General features: G+C 35.0%; 1 protein-coding gene across 2 annotated transcripts in view; it reads right to left on the reverse strand.

The window, feature by feature from the left end:
• Positions 1–1,189: 1,189 nt before the first annotated feature.
• Positions 1,190–17,704, reverse strand: part of LOC101890032 (dnaJ protein homolog 1) — a 136,233-nt gene continuing 119,718 nt past the window's right edge. For both annotated transcript variants that reach the window (XM_011293589.3, XM_011293588.3), the window contains exon 8: positions 1,190–2,584. In XM_011293589.3, coding sequence (XP_011291891.1) covers positions 2,357–2,584 — 228 coding nt within the window. In that variant the 3' untranslated portion in view covers positions 1,190–2,356. The remainder of the gene's footprint in view (positions 2,585–17,704) is intronic.

Genomic DNA, 17,704 nt, shown 5'->3' on the forward strand with positions numbered 1-17,704 from the left:
AAGCCATTACCATATTGAAATTCGAAACTTGAAATAAATGGTGAATAATGTGGCTAAAATCATCAAAATATCGTATATAGGGAGGTACCGTTATATCAGAGCTGTGCGAAGACCTGGACCAGCATAGACAATTTTCTGTCACAGGCTATAGCATCCATTAGGAACGTCAAATACAACATCTCAAAAAATTTCGGTGGGTATTGTACCTACCGAATATAGGGAGGTACTGATATATGGGGCCTATACGAAGTCCAGTACCTGCATAGACAATTTTCTGTCACAGACTGTAGTTTCCATTACGAACTCTAAATACGTAATTTGAAACAATTCCGTTAAATAATCATCAGCTAAAATCATCAAAATACCGAATATCGGGAGGTACCGTTGTATGGGGGCTATACGAAGACGTAGACCTGCACAGATAATTTTCTGTCATAGGCTGTAGTATCCATTTCGAACTTCAAATACCAAAGTTGAAACAATTCCGGTGAATAATGTCGCTAAAATCATCAAAATACCGAATATCGGGAGGTACTTATATGTGGGGGCTATATGAAAACGTGGACCTACATGGCTCATTTACGAACTTAACCTGCCTATTGAAAAAATAAACACGTGTGCAAAATTTTAGCCTTCTATCTCAATTCGTTCGAAAGATAGCGTGATTACAACAGACGGACGGACAGACAGACGGACATGGCTAAATCGACTTAGAATTTTATGCTGATCAAAAATATATATACTTTGTTGGGTCTGACATGAGTATTTCGAGGAGTTACAAACGGAATGACAAAGTTAATATACCCTCCATAGTATGGTGGAGGGTATAAAAACAAAATACTGCGGTCGACTATGTTTGGTACCTCATGCAGATTTTAACATTTTCTACAAATTATCATTTTTCTCATATAAAGTGAAGGAAGTAGTCGATATAGTCCAAACCTGGCACGTCGCAATCTTTATATCATATTTATTTAGGTCCGATACGAAATTGACAATATTGGTCCATTCCTTCGAAACCTTTCCATAGAGGGTCATACATTTGAATAATCAGAACAGAAGTTAAAATATATTTAAATAATCGAACATTGGCCTAGTGTATACATCTGTCGGCAAAACCGACTGATACTTTTTAGCTTGTTTAATATAACCCCAATAATTAATACCAACCCAAATTAAAAGCACACAATTAATTTTCGTTTTTTATTTCAGTTTTTGTTTTTAAACATCTTTTTGTTATTGGCTTTAAATCTTTTTTTATAAAAACGAAAAAAATGTAAAGAAATTGTTTCTTAATAAAAGTTTTTCTTTTATGATCGGCATTAGAACAAAAAAAAATTATATAAATAAGGACAAGTAAAATAATTAAAATTAAACAATAAAAACACATTTAGTATAAAATAAATAAAATTATAAAGTCATCAAAAAGGGCACGGGGGAAAAGTGATAGATAGATTTTCTTTTTATTTTCAATTTTAAAGCAAAGGATACAACTTTTAAATTTTGTTTAAAAAATTAGTAAAATTTGTTTGTCAAATTAGCAGTATTTTTTAGGAGGAAATTAGAGTTTTGTCAAAGGCAAAGGAGTTGGTATAGTTAGATATTTTGTGGTGATGAAAGTGGTTAACATTGTCACATAAAAGTCAAATATTTCCCCCAAAATTTGGAAACTCTGCGGGAGAGAACTATTTTGGGAGAGAATTTTTAATTTTGAGAAAACGTAGACCCCTTCACCTTATAATCTTTCTACACCAATTAGAATCTAGCTTTGAAGACTTTTTAATATCCAAAATTGAGAGAATGGTGGCATAGAAACAAATAGAAAGAGAGCCTATGTTTAAAATTTAAACATTAAAAAAAAATTAAAACAAAATTAAAGGATTTTTTTTTCATTTCCATTCAGTTAGTGAGCATTTTATGATCATTTCATTGCATCATATAGTTTTTGTTGTTGTTGTTGTTTTTGATTTAAGTAATTAATTTGTTTTAATTAGCTTTCCTACTAAGAGATGACCCAGCTGGGGGTTGCCTTCTAGAGAGCGTTACATTGGCTTGAGCTAAATGATTATTTGTTTTTGTTTTTAGTATGAATTGTTGTTTGTTGTTCTTATTGTTGTTGTAGCTTATTAATTAAACAATTATTATTATTATTATTCTGATGTAGGATTATGAATTATTTAAACATTTTATGTATTAGCTGTTTAAAATAAAATAAAAAACAAACACAAGGATGGCTTCGCTGGTCTAAAATTTAGTTATCTTTCATTTTGGGGGAGAAGGGAGTGGGTTTCTTGTGGCATTTTCAAGCTCAACCATCAACTTGAGCCACACAGCTGGATTGCCGCCACACAACTCATCATAACATATCCCTGAGTAGTTCCTTTTGAGCTGCTGTCAATTTCTCGGGGAACTGTATGTCGAAGGCCACCAACAGATCACCCTTGCGCGATGTATCCTTGGGGAATGGCAAGCCATAGCCCTGTATACGTTTCACAGTATTCGGTTTGATGATTTCCTGCATGGTACTGATGCGCAGCTTATCACCGGACATTGTAGGAACTTGAAACACAACACCACATAAGGCCTGGAAAGAGAGGGAGAATTAATTAATTAATAAAATATAAATATTTAATATTTAATATCCATTGCTCAAATGGTTTTTTGTCCACAACTATGGCAGCGTCTCAATATATAAACCCGAGAAAACAAAAGTGATCTCAGTATCAAATTTCACCTCTATCCGCTCAACGAATACCAAATTTAGTAACATTTAGTACGCCTATCCAAAAAATTCAACATCTCTCCATCCTTGACACCAACAGTGATCGAAAATTATTACCATTTAGTACTTTTCGAACAATTATAGTACGCATTTCTAAAACCATCACCAGATATAAGCAGAGACCTCAATATAGAATTTCAGGATTCCGGCAATGCCAAATAACAAATTTAGTAGCATTTAGTACTTTCCGTATAATTTGATACTTTTCGCATAATTCCATATCGCCTTTCCAAATATCAAAAACTTATGGCAATATAAAATTTCACAGTTTCAGCTATATCCCTTCACCTAATATCAAATTTAGTACTTTTCGTACAATTATGGAACACAAATTGAAAACGACGTCTATACTTCAGTTCCAAACATCAACAGAGAACTCAATATTAAATTTGGGGATTTCAGCTCTATCCCTTCATGCAATATGCAATTAGTACCATTTAGTACTACTCGAACAACGCATAGCACGCATCTGAAAAACCACCTCCATATCTCAACACCAGAATTAAAGAGAAACCTCGATATCAAATATTGGGATTCCAGCTCTATCCATTCAGCCAATACCCAATTTAGTATTTTTCGTACAATTGTAGCACATTTCCAAAACCACCTCCTATGTCCTAACAACAGACATCCACAGTGACATCTCTCACAAATTTCAGGGTTTCGTGTCTACACCTTCACGCAATACCAAATTTAGTACTATTTAGTAATTTTCGTACAATCATAGTACACAAATCCAAATCCACCTCCATTTCTCAATGCCAGATACAAAGAGAGACTACAATTCCAAGTTTTGGGATTCCAGCTCTATCTCTTCACCCAATCCCTGATATCAACAGAGACCTCAATATTAAATTTTAGGATACACCTATATTCTTTCACCCAATACCAAATTTAATACTGTTCAGTACTTTTCGTTCAAATAGGACACATCCCCAAACTACCTCCAGGTCCTAAACACAGATACCATCTATAATCCGAATATCAAATTTCGGGATTCCAGCTCAACCTCTTCACTCAATACCCAATTTAGTATCACTTAGTACTTTTCGTACAATTGTAATAACCAAATCCAAAATCACCTCCATATCACAATTCCAGATACCAATAAAGACTTCAATATAAAATTTCAGGATTTAAGTTCTATTCCTTCAACTAAGTGCAAATTTAGTACCGCTTAGTACTTTTCGTACAATTGCACACATTTCCAAAACCAATTCTACATTTCAAATTCAGATACAAACGAAGACCTCAACCTCAAATTTGATAATTCCAGCCTTATTCCTTCACCCAATAACAAATTAAATACTGTTTAGTACTTTTCGTACAAATGTAGGACCCATTCCCACACCACCGCCAAATCTTAAACTCAGATACCATCAGTAATCTAAATATCAAATCAGGACAATTTTATAGAATAAAAAAATTAATCAATATTCCTTCGCCAAATACCAAATTTAGTACCTATAGGTACTTTTCGTGCAATTATAATACACGTTTCCAAAACCACCGCCATATCTTTACCACAGACATCAACTGTGACATCTCTAACAAATTTCAGGGTTTCACCTCTATTCCTTCACCCAATCCCAAATTTACTTCCATTTAGTACTTTTCGTACAATTGTAGTACACAAGTCCAAAACCACCTCCATATCTCAATTCCAGTCACTAACAAAGACCTCATTATCAAATTTGAGGATTCCAGCCCTATCCCTTCATCCGAAAAACAAATTCAGTACCATTTAGTACTTTTCGTATAAATATAGGACATATGCCATCAGTAATCTAAATATAAAATTTCAGAATTATATCTATATTCCTTCACTTAATACCAAGTAAGGTACCATTCAGTAATTTTCGTACAGTTATACACATACACATTTCCGAAACCACTGCCATGTGTCCAGGCTACACATGAACAGCGACTCTAATACCAAATTTCAGATTTTAAGCACTATCTGTGCAGCCAATACCAAAATTGTGGTAAATATAGTACCATTTAGTACTTTCACTTGTAGTACACATTTCGTTCACCCTAAACCAAACTGTTCCTAATTTAGTACCATTCAGTACACGAAAGTACGCATTTTCTAAAATTCCTATATACACCAATCCTACACACTTAAAGTAATCCCCATTTAAAATTTCACGATTCTATCCCTAAAATTTCGCTGAAATACAAATTGTACCGAATTTAGTACCATGTGGTACACATAAGTACAAATACCCAAAATTACTTTCATATTACAATCCTACACTCCGACAGTAATCTTCTTTCCAAATTTCAGGATATCATATCTATTGATTTACCCAAATCCAAATTGTACGGAATTTAGTGCCATTTAGCACAATTAAGTACGATTTTTCATAACTACCTATATTAAAGAGTCCAAATTTCATGATTCCAACTCTACCGGTTCCCCAAAAATTAGAATTGTACCAAATTTAGTATCTTTTAGTACAAATAAGTACAAATTTCCAAAACTTCCTACATAACCTAATTCTATACTCTAACAGTAATCCAAATTCCAAATTTCAGGATTCCAGCACTATCGATTTATCAAATCCAAATTGTACGAAATTTAGTACATTTTAGTATAAATAAGTACAAATACAATTTGTACCAAATTTAGTACCATGTGGCCATTTAGCACAATTAAGTACGATTTTTCGTAACTACCTATATTAAAGAGTCCAAATTTCACGATTCCAACTTTACCGGTTCTCCAAAAGTTTGAATTGTACCAAATTTAGTATCTTTTAGTACAAGTAAGTACAAATTTCCAAAACTTCCATTAAGTATACATAAGTACAATTTTCCATAACTACCTATATCATACAATCCGAGAGAAATCTTATTTCTAGATTTCAGGAATCTTACTCTACTAGTTTTCCCAAAATTAAAATTGTACCAAATTTAGTACCATTTAGTGCATATAATTACGAATTTTGAAAACTTCCTACACAAACCAATCCTAATAGTAATCCAAATTCCAAATTTCCAAGGATTCCAGCTTTATTGCTTCTACGAAATCGGAATTGTAACAAATTTAGTACCGTTTACTACTTTTCGTGCACATAAGTACATATTTCGAAAACGTCTTCCACATCCCAATCCTACACCCCGCCAGTAGTATTTATTTCAAATTTCAGGATTCCAGCTCCATCCGTTTCTCCAAATTCAAATTGTACTACATTTAGTACCGTCTAGTACATTTGCGTCGACTCTACTTCTCAACCTTGATTCTCATTCCAAATTTCATGTTTTTAGCTCTAGCCATTCACCTGATACGAAATGGTACCAAATGTAGTACATTCTTGTACTTTTCGTAAACTTATAGCACGAATTTCCAAATAACTTGTGGTACATCTACCATACACTCTATCGGTGACCCTCAATCCAAATTTAAGAGTTCCAGATCTACTGCTTTCTCAAATACAAAGGGTACAATATTTATTATCTTTTAACACTTTTTGTACAGTTCTAGTACGAATTTGCAAAATCCCAGCCATATTTGGCACCTTCGAACCAAGAGTGAGCCTCAGCCAAAATTTCAAAATTCTAGCTTCAGCCATTTCGTCTGGGCGTTGATGAATCATTATGTCAGTCAGTCAGTCAGTCATGACTTCACTCTTTTATATTTATGGATACATATTTTACATTTAGGCAGATTCCCAATTACGACTCCTTTTTCAGTTTGTAACAAAACTTCATCCAATGTCATCTTGATCTCTTTAATCAAATATTATTGTTGTTGCTGTTGTAGTTCGTCGTATCGGTGACATGGCTGACCCTTGACCACTACTGACAGCTTTATTTATTTCATTTACTTAAGTTGTTGACATATTGTTAAGATTTTATCTTAATGTGTACTTCTTCTTCATCTTCTTCTTCGGCGTCAATATACGCTCCCCTTGCATCCATCACATATGTATATATAAGTTACAAACACATACACACACCCACACATTGTTGATTCCATTTTATTGATTACGCAGTGTTTGTGTTGTTCTTACATGTTAAGGCCAAGTATTACTCGATTGAATGAATGATTCTTATCCTTAATAAATACCATGATACACAGATACATACATACATACATCGATACATGTGTGCGTACATAAAGATATCATCATGTTGATATGTTTACATACTCATGTTCGTTATGTCTTTTGCGGATGTAAGTCGGAATTGATATGAGCTATTGGCAGATAAATTTATTTTCTAGGCGGCGAATTAAATAAAAATGGGAAGAAATTTTAACGGGTTTCTATACCCTACACCACATAGTGGTAAGGGTATTATGTCTTTGTGCATTTGTTTGTAACATGAAGAAGGAAGCGAGATAGACCCATAGTTACTTTTGAGGATCTCCATAGAATCACTTTCTGAGTTGATTTATGCATGTCAGTCCGTCTGTCCGTGTATTCTTGTGAAAAAAATGCAGGTCGCATTTATTGTCCGATTGAGATGAAATTTTTCACATATCATTTGTTTGGCCCCAGGACGAACCCTATTGAAAATGGAGATAATCGGTCAAAATTTAGATATAGCTCCCATATATATCTTCGTCCGATTTGCCTTTTATTGTGCACCAACGTGTAATATCAGCCCGAATAGCATAGATTTTGCACATACAACCAGATTAGGCCTAAAAATAAGTATGGCAAATTTTATCGAAATCGGTTCAGCTATATCTCATATATATTGTTCATCCGATTTGTTATTTTTATCCTCCGCAGCCGTAATATGCACTCTGTAACAACAACATTTGGGGAAATATATCAAATGCAGCTCAGAAATATATTTGCCAAATTTTATCGAGATCGGTTCAGATTTGGATATAGCTCCCATATATATCTTTTTCCGATTTTAAATTAATTAAGCACCAAATGGGCAATACAAGTCCGGATTTAAAAGACACAAATGATTCGGCATATTTAGTCCTTTGAACTTTAAACTATAATTATAATCATAGCCTGTTTGATTGAATTTTCCCATAAAAACTTTTAATTGTTATGTTGAGCTCTACTAAATTAGCAAAGTGGTGTAGGGTATCAAAAAGTCGGCCCCACCCGACTTTAGGACTTTCTTTACCGTTTTTCTTTTCATTTGGAAAGTATATCCATGGTGCATGGATAGTGTGGTTGAGATTATTGCTTCATTTCATTTAAATGGATTAAATGGAAGAGGATTCCAGAGTTGGACCCTTGAATCCAATATAGCTTTATATGAGAATTTAGCTTTGTCAGAACTTTTCTTAATCTTAGTGTCTCTGTCTCATCTGGGAGTCTTGTGTATCGACATATGTATGCAAGTGAATTTACCAAAGCTATTAACAACACTGTGCAACAGAATAAATTTTCCGTAAAATTACAGGAAAACTCAGTAGATTATGAACAAGTAAATAAGCAGCTAACTGTGACCGGGCCGAATATTTAATACCCTTCACCATTCGGAAGGAACTCGAAATTTTTCAAAAAAAACGGCGAAAAATACCGCTAAAATGAAAACCTTTATATGGAAGCTATACAAAGATATGGAGCTGCATAAGTAATTTCTTGTCATAGACTGTGATTACGATTCCGAACTTTAAATACGACATTTGAAACAGTTCTGGTGAATAATATCGTTATCATTGTATGGGGCTATAGAAAGACGTAGACCTTCACAGACAATTTTCTCTAATAGGCTGTAGTATCCATTATGAACTTCAAATACCAAATTTGAAACAATTCCGGTGAATAAAGTCGGTAAAATCATAAAAATACCGAATATCGGGAGGTGCCAATTGGTCCAAACTAAAACATGGACCAGCACAGACAATTTTCTGTCATAGGCTGTAGTATCCATTACTTACATCAAATATAAAATTTGAAACAATTCCGGTATAATGTCGCTTATACGACCGAAAATAGGAAGGTACCATTATATGGGGCTATACCTAAATGTGTAGGTTCACGTTTTGGAATAGCCCAAAAGTCCTGCAGACATAATATGCATTTGAGTAAAATTTTATCAAGCTATTTCAATTCATTCGGAAGCTAGAGTGATTTCCACAGACGGACCGTCATCGTTAAATCGACATAGAATTTTTTGCTGATCAAGAATATACAGGGTGAGATGAAAAAACTGGAACCAACTTCAGACTGCTGTCATTTCTAAGCCACTCGTCCCACAGCTGTCAAATTATAACAGTGACAGCTCATTTATTGTTTACAAGCGTACAAGAGCATTTTGGTAAGAATTTTTCAGAAAAAAGTTATTTGTGATAAAATTCAAGAGAGATAGTGTGATTTTTTTATATTTGGTTGGAAAACAACAAGTGGCTATGGTTAGTGCACTCCAGCATTTAAATGTGAATAAATCTTTTGTGTCTCGAACCATCGCTCGTTACTGTGGTACTGGAAGCCTAGCCCGACGTCAAGGAAATGGACGGAAGAAAACAGCAACATCAGCAGAAATGGTTCGAAAAGTAAAGAAGCGACTTGATCGAAAACAGCGTCTCGGTGACCAAAAAATGGCTCGTGAGCTGAATATATCGCAATATTCCATTCGGCATCTATTGAAAAATGAGCTTGAGCCATTAAAATTCCAAAAAGTGCAAGAACTTACACCGCAAGAGAAAGAAAATAGACTCAAAAGAGCTAAAGAGTTGCTTCGCTTGGCCGAAAGTGGTGAACTGCCGAATTTGGTTTTCTCCGAATAGAAAACATTCGCTGTCCAGCAGTTTGTAAACAAACCAAATGATCGTGTTTACTTGACAAAGAGGTCACCCGAAAATGTACACCTTCGGTTGGCCACCAGAACTCAAGCGCCGTCAATGGCATGGTGAAGAATACAGGTAGTCACATCGACACAGCTGCTGGGACAATGAACTGTCAAACCGATTTTGGAATTGAAAATCTTGAATGTAAAATTATTTAAATTTGTAAAAATTGTTGAAAAATATATATCATTACAACCTCCGATTTGCGTCGTATAAGATAACATATAAAGATCTACTTATTTTTAATAAAACACTCTAAAAAAAATTGACATATTCTTCTACTATGGTCCATGGATATAGTATGGGCCGCCTTAACAGCTGATGGTCGCTCTCCACTCGTATTAGTCGACCATAACATCAGAATAAATGCCGAATATTATCGCGAAAATATTCTGGAGGGTATATTAAAGCCTTAGGCTCGCAAACATTTTGGCCGCAGACCTTAGACATTCCAACAGGACTCAGTACCATCGCACTCAGCGAGCTCCCCCCAAGAATGGTAACAAAAAGACACATTGGCCACCAAAATCTCCGGATACCAATCCGTTGGACTATTTTATCTGGAATGCAAGGTTGGCACTAAAAAATACCCAAGTATCAATCACCTCAAGCAAACGCTTCGCCGGGAATGGACCAAAATACCGCAGAGCAACATTCGGGCAGCGTGTGCCGGTTTCATTGGCCGTTTGAAGGCCACAATTCTTGCCAAAGGCGACCAATTCGAACAAATCTAAACGTATTCTAAAATTTGATGCTATTTCCGACATTTTTTGCTTTCATTCAATAAAACTTAAAAAATATATAAAAATTATGGAACAGTGTTGGCTTGTTTGTTCGGGATACCGTAGTATTATGTTGTTGCAAAATGGTCAGGCTTTATCCCTTTATTGTTGTTTTTAAAAAACAACGTATATTTATAAGTGGAGAACAATGGTAATGTTTACCAGGGGGTAAAGCAGGGAATACCTAGGTTTCGGAAAGAGCAACCAATTCTCATCAGTTCCCTTGTTTTTTGTCTGGGATATTCTCCCCAGAAGCTATTTTAAAAAATAACTTCTATGACAAATAAAATTTTTTACCCAAAGAAAGAATTAAATAAAACTAAAATTATTTTGGAAAGTCTTCTAAATCTTACAACCGCACATATAAACATTTACATCTTTCTCCACTTGTTATGCTTTCGTTCAACCTGAACGTTTGTTTATGGCGTTTGACTTTGTTGCCGTTTTTTTATCTCACCCTGTATATACTTTGTGGAGTCTAAAATACATATTTCGAGGTGTCCCCCTTACTATGGTGGAGTTTATAAAAAGTATACGCCTAAGAGTATGCTATAAAAATGTTAAATGCAAAATAAAAACCAGTAAGGAAAGCTCAAAAGTCGGGCGGGGCCGATTATATGATACCCTACACCACTATGCATATTTAGTAGAGCTCTCGTAAAAAGGTTTATACAGGGCATTTCAGAGCTCTATGAGATATTTGGTACAAAATCAAAATCTATCTAATTCTATCGTGCATTTTACGAAATATAGCTATCTCTGAACCGGGTTTCTCCAAATTTGACGTATTAGCTTCTAGATTGAATTCGGTCTTATGTACGAAAATTCATGCCATTTGATCTGATATTGGCCATTTGATGCACAATTAACACGAAATCGAATGAAGATATATATGGGAGCTATAGCTATATTTGAACCGATTTTTACTAAAATTGGTGTACTTGCTTCTAAGCTGGTTTCGGTCGGACTTGCCAAAATTGACGCTATTACGGCCATTTGGTAGTCAATCACCCGAAATCGAATGAAGATATATATGGGAGCTATATCCAAATCTGAACCGATTTCGGTAAAATTCAAAACAGCTATTCCTGTGCTCCTGTGGTACCAAATATCACGGTTGTGGAGTGAATATTACGAATGTAAGGGACTAAAACACTAAATCGGATGAAACATATATATGGTTGCTATATCTATATCTGAACCGCTTTTCACTAAATTTGATATACTTGCTTCTAGGCCGAACTCGGTTGGGTGTGCCAAAATTCAGGTAATTTGGACTGATAGTGGACAATTGGTGCACATTTAACCCGAAATCGGATGAAGATATATATGGGAGCTATATCTAAATTTGATCCGATTCTCACCAATTTCAATAGGGTTCGTCCTTGGGCCAAAAAAATATTGTTTGGAAAATTTCATCTCAATCGGATAATAAATGCGACCGGCATTTTGTTCACAAGAATACATTGACAGACGGACGGACAGACGGACTGACATGCATAAATCGACTCAGAAAGTGATTCTATGAAGGTTATCAAAAGTAACTATGGGTCTATCTCGTTTCCTTCTCCATGTTACAAACAAATGCACAAAGACATAATACCCTTACCACTATGTGGTGTAGGGTATAAAAAACATTTTACATATGACTCTAACATGATGTGTAAATTAGGCGTAATCTTAGAACGGTGTCGACCTGTTCTAGTAACATTGTCCTTCAATACTAAGAACGTCATCTAGAATCCTTACCTTTGGGATAACCAGAAAGCATTATATTCTATTTTCAAACGGTCTTTGAAGTTCCTTTGACCTAAAATACATGTGAAAAACATCCTATATGCAGTTTTATAGTTACACCATGAAACAGGAAAATTATTAACTATATTCCATCACGGCTATAAGATAGAATACCGCCGTTATTCTCAAGTTCTCGTTAACTTTTCCTGTTATTGGCCCTAGCATTTTGGAGGCAATAATGTTCAAAGGAAACATTTTAGGAGGTTTGTATCCTGCAAACCGTTTACCTTTCACAGAAAATCAAGGTCCATTTTTTAAAATTTTTTCTACGGTTCTAGTCTATAGATAGGAAAATATTGAAATATTTCTTAAAAAATAATTATAGTTTTATAAAATATATTTTCTACACATATACCTTTAAAAAATCTTCTATAGAATATAGTATTAAATGCCTCATATTGCAAATCTTAATAACTTTATGTTTGCCCACATACATACGATATGTATCTATGAACAATAAAATAAATCCGCTTTAACATGTATTTGTAATACAATCCAATATTTCTTAGATCATCACGACCCCTACCTCTCCAAAAATGACCCCATCCACAGAAGTGCTAACAAACTACACATATATCTCTCCCACTTAGTTATACCTACTTTTTTTTTGTTTATATTTCCCTTTGTTTTGATTGTTGTCGCTCCTCTATTCTTCTCCTTCTGATGTTGACATTTTCATTTTTATCTTAAGCCCCCTTCCCAAAATGAAATAAGTTAAAGAAAACAGGCAGGCAGAAGATGCAATAGTCCTTGTCAATTGATTTATTTCTTATTGCTGTGCGAATCCTATCATCTTCACTCAAAGTCATTCATCAATCAAAGGATTTTGTTGTAGTTGTTGTTGTTGATTTTTTTCTTCCTTTCCTGACCAGGCGGCTTTTCATTCGAATATTGATACGAATTGTTTGTTGTTGGCATTAAAATAAAAACAAAGAACCGAAGCCGTCATGTCATCGATAAGGATTTCAACAAGATGTTAAAATGGAAAGAATGGAAAAACCAAAACATTTCAATTGATGTGTCACAGAGGACTAAAGGGGGCCAGTAACATGTTGAATATGGTTTGACCGGAAAAACTCAGCATGATTAATGTTTGGTCAAGTAGAAAGGGCACCAATACATTGTGCGCTTAACATGGAAAGCATGAAGAAGGTTGACAATAAAGTTGACCATTTTATACCAGTCTTCCAATAGCACAATTCCAAATAAATCACATTTGGCTGCTCTGAAAACCTAATCCATTTACTCTATACTTTGTACTATCTATGGTAAGTAGAAAAAAACACCAGTTTCAGTACTTTTTGTACCGTTTTAGTACAATTTTTTTAAAATCTGTCGCATATCTAATTCTTACCTCAATAGTTTTGAGCCCAAAAACGCAGTTTTAAGTACCTTTTAGTACGAATTTACAACTTTCCACCAGCAGGTACCAAATTACGTTTAATTTAAGATTCAAAGCCTAAATCTGTCTGCGGGGCGTTGATAAAACAATCTGTCACTCAAGAGCAAAGTAATTGACTGACTGACTAAACGATGTATCAACGCCCAGACGAAAGGATTGACTCTTGAAATTTGGGGTGAGGGGTCAGATTACGCTGGGTTTTGGAAATTGGTACTAGAACAGTCGAAAATTATTCAAAAATACAACAGATCATCATCGCCCAGACGAATGATGATCCTTGAAATTTTGGTTGAGGGTCACTCTTGGTCCAAAGGAGTCAGATTAAACTGTGTTTTTGAAAATTGGTACTAAAACCAAAAATTATTAAAAATTACTGAAGATGGTACCCTTTGTATTTGAGGAAATAGTAGAGCTAGAGCTCTTTAATTTCGAATGAAGGTCACTGGTGGAGTGTATGATGGATGCACCAAAGGGTTTTTGGAGATTCGTACTATAAGTGTATAAAAAGTACTAAAATGTACTACGTTTGGTACCATTTCGTACCCTTTGTATCTGAGGAAGTAGTAGAGCTGACTTAACGATTCATAATCGCCCAGACGAATGATGATCCTTAAAATTTTGGGTGAGGGTCACTCTTGGTTCGAAGGGGTCAGATTAAACTGTTTTTTTGAAAATTGGTACTAGAACGGTACGAAAATTATTAAAAATTACTGAAGATGGTACCCTTTGTATTTGAGGAAATAGTAGAGCTAGAGCTCTTTAATTTCAAATGAGGGTCACTGGTGGAGAGCATGATGGATGCACCAAAGGGTTTTTGGAGATTCGTACTATAAGTGTATGAAAAGTACTAAAATGTACTACGTTTGGTACCATTTCGTACCCTTTGTATCTGAGGAAGTAGTAGATCTGACTTAACGATTCATCATCGACCAGACGAAACGAGTGATCCTTGAAATTTTGGGTGAGGGTCACTCTTGGTCCAAAGGGGTCAGATTAAGCTGCGTTTTTGGAAATTGGTACTAGAACGGTACGAAAATTATTAAAACTTACTGAAGATGGTACCCTTTGTATTTGAGGAAATAGTAGCTAATAGAGCTAGAGCTCTTCGAATGAGGGTCACTGATGGAGTGTATGATGGATGCACCAAAGGTTTTTTGGAGATTCGCACTATTAGTGTATGAAAAGTACTAAAATGTACTACGTTTGGTACCATTTTGTATCATGTGAACGCTTACAGGTAACAACTTGAAATTTTGAATTGGAAATTAAGGTTTAAGATGTAAGAAGATAGTTCTGGAAGTGTGTACTCATGTACACGAAAAGTACTAAGCGGTACTTAATGTATTACAATTTAATTTTGGAGGTACGGGTGGTGCTGGAATCTTGAGCCGATGGATCCAGGATTCTGAATTTTAAAAATAAGATTGCTATTGCATTCTAGGACTGAAGAAGTAATTTTGGAAATTCGTACTTATGTGTACTAAGTGGTACTTAATTTCGTACAGTTCAAACATTGATAGAACCAATTGAGTTGGAATCCTAAATTTTGAAAATAAGATTAGTATTGCATTCGAGGACTGAGGTATGTAGATAGTTTTGGAAATGCGTACTTAGGTGTAATAAATTGTACTAAATTTGGTACAATTTAAAATTTAGGTGAGCCAGAAGAGTTGGAATCTTTAAATTTGAAAATAAGTTTTCTATTGGACTGCATGACATAGGTAGTTATGAAAATTTGTACTTAAGTGTACCAAATGGTACTAATTCTGGTAGAATTTGAATTTGGAGGAACGGATGATGCTGGAATCGTGAAATTTTAAATCACCATTTGTAGCGGAGTGTAGAATTGGGATATGGAGGAAGTTTTCGAAATTTGTACTTATTGGCACGAAAAGTACTAAATAGTACTAAATTTAGTAGATTTTCAATTTAGGTGACCTGAAATAGCTGGAATTTTGAAATAAGACTACTATTGAATTCTAGGACAGAAGAATGTAGGTAGTTTTGGAAATACGTACTTATGTGTACTAAATGGTACTATATTTCGTTCAATTTAAACTTTGGGAAAACCAATAATATTTGGAAATAACATTTCTATTGGGCCGTATTATGTAGGTAGATATGAAAATTTGTACATAAGTGTACTAAATTGTACTAAACATAGTACAATTTGAATTTGGAGCAACGGATGGTGCTGGAATCCTGAAATTTGAAATTAACATTACTGGCGGAGTACAGGATTGGGATATGGAGGGATATTTTGAAATTTGTACTTTTTTGCATGAACAGTGCTAAATGGTACTAAATCTGGTACAATTTCGATTTGGCAAAACCGATAGAGTTGGAATCCTGAAATTCGGAAATAAAATTATTTTTGCATTTTTGTAAGCAGTTTTTGAAATTCGTACTTTTGTGTACTAAATGGTACTAAATTTAAATTTTAGGTGAGCCGGTAGTGTTGGAATCTTTAAATTTGAAAATACGATTTCTATTGGGCTGTATGTACTTAAATGTAATAAATGGTACTAAATCTGGTACAATTTGGATTTAAGTAAACCGATACGAAAACGTGGACCTATATACAATGTTTCGCCACCGGCGCTAGAACCCATTCCGATATTTTATGACAAATCTGTGAAAAAATGTGTCAAAAATCATCAAAATACCGAATATCGGGAGGTACCGTTATATAGGAGCTACACAAAAACGTGAACCTATACAGGGTTGCCCATATTCGACGGACCCATCTGGCAACGCCATAACTTTTGACAGAGATGTCACATCGCTTAATGACATACCGCGTTTGAAGCGTCAGTCCAAGCAGAGGCCATATAAAAGTCGACCAATGCGATCGGCCGACAATATCGCTGCCGTACGAGCCAGTGTTGAGAGGTCCCCAAGAACATCCCAAAAACGCCGTTCTCAGCAGTTGGGCATGGCTACAAAATTCAACTGACACAAAGAATGAATGACGCAAATGGCCATGCTATTGCCATCAATCAGGAGCGTTATCGCGACATGATGACCAATTTTGTGATGCCAATCGAAAGTGTATGAGGCAGTTCTGGTTTCAACAAGACGGCGCTCCACCGCGCACAAGTCGCATAACAATCGATTTTCTGAAGAATTTGTTTCCGGGCCGTTTGATGTCGAAAAGTGGTGATTTGGACTGGCCACCGCGTTCGCCCGATTTGACGCCGCCTCACTTCTTCTTGTGGGGATATTTGAAGTCAATGGTATACGTTAACAAGCCAAGGACCGTAGACGAGCTCAAGGACAACATTCGTGAAGAAATAGCCGAAATGTTGGCAAAAACGATGGAAAATGCAGCAAAAATGGCACAATACGTCATCAACGCCAGAGGCGACCATTTGAGAGATATCATATTCAAAAATTGGTGTAAACAAATTTACTTGCAACAAATTAAATGATTAATATTGCCAACCGCCAAATTTTTATTTTTTTCTTTGACTTAAAAAAAAACATGGGTCCGTCGAATATGGGCAACCCTGTACATACAATGTTTCGCCACCGGAGCTAGAACCCATTATGACCTATAAATACAGATTTTTAGACAAATCGGTAAAGTATGTGGCGAAAATCATCAAAATACCGAATATCGGGTGGTACCGTTATATGACGGCCATATCAAAACGACGAATATTTAAGGAAGTTACAAACGGAATGACAAAGTTAATATACCCTCTTTTCAAGGTGTAGGGTATAAAAATCATAACATGAACAGTTGGAATGAATCTAAAATTTTCGATGACAAAGTAGAGGGCACATGCTGCTATATAGATGAAGAAATAAATCAGTTTCGCAAATCGATTATCATTATCTCTGCAATACAGAAATATTTATATGTAAGTCCCCTTCTCCAAGCTCTCGTTAAGGAAATCTAAAAAATCATATTTTTTACAAAAAACGACTAAAATTTTGTGTTTAACATTCGGCACTTTAAGTTAATTAATATTTACAAATTACAAGAAAATTGTTGTATTTTTTCAAAACACTCAACATAGCTGAGTGACTGCACCGGCTGTCATGCTGGTAATTTATGATCTGACCAAATATGTCAGGCAAAGCTTTATATGAACATATCCATATGAAAACACATAAAAAGTCATTGCATTTTTTTCAATTCCATACTTAAAAAGTACGATATG

Source organism: Musca domestica, unplaced genomic scaffold (genome assembly GCF_030504385.1).
Source record: "Musca domestica strain aabys unplaced genomic scaffold, Musca_domestica.polishedcontigs.V.1.1 3, whole genome shotgun sequence".
NCBI classification, from domain to species: domain Eukaryota; kingdom Metazoa; phylum Arthropoda; class Insecta; order Diptera; family Muscidae; genus Musca; species Musca domestica.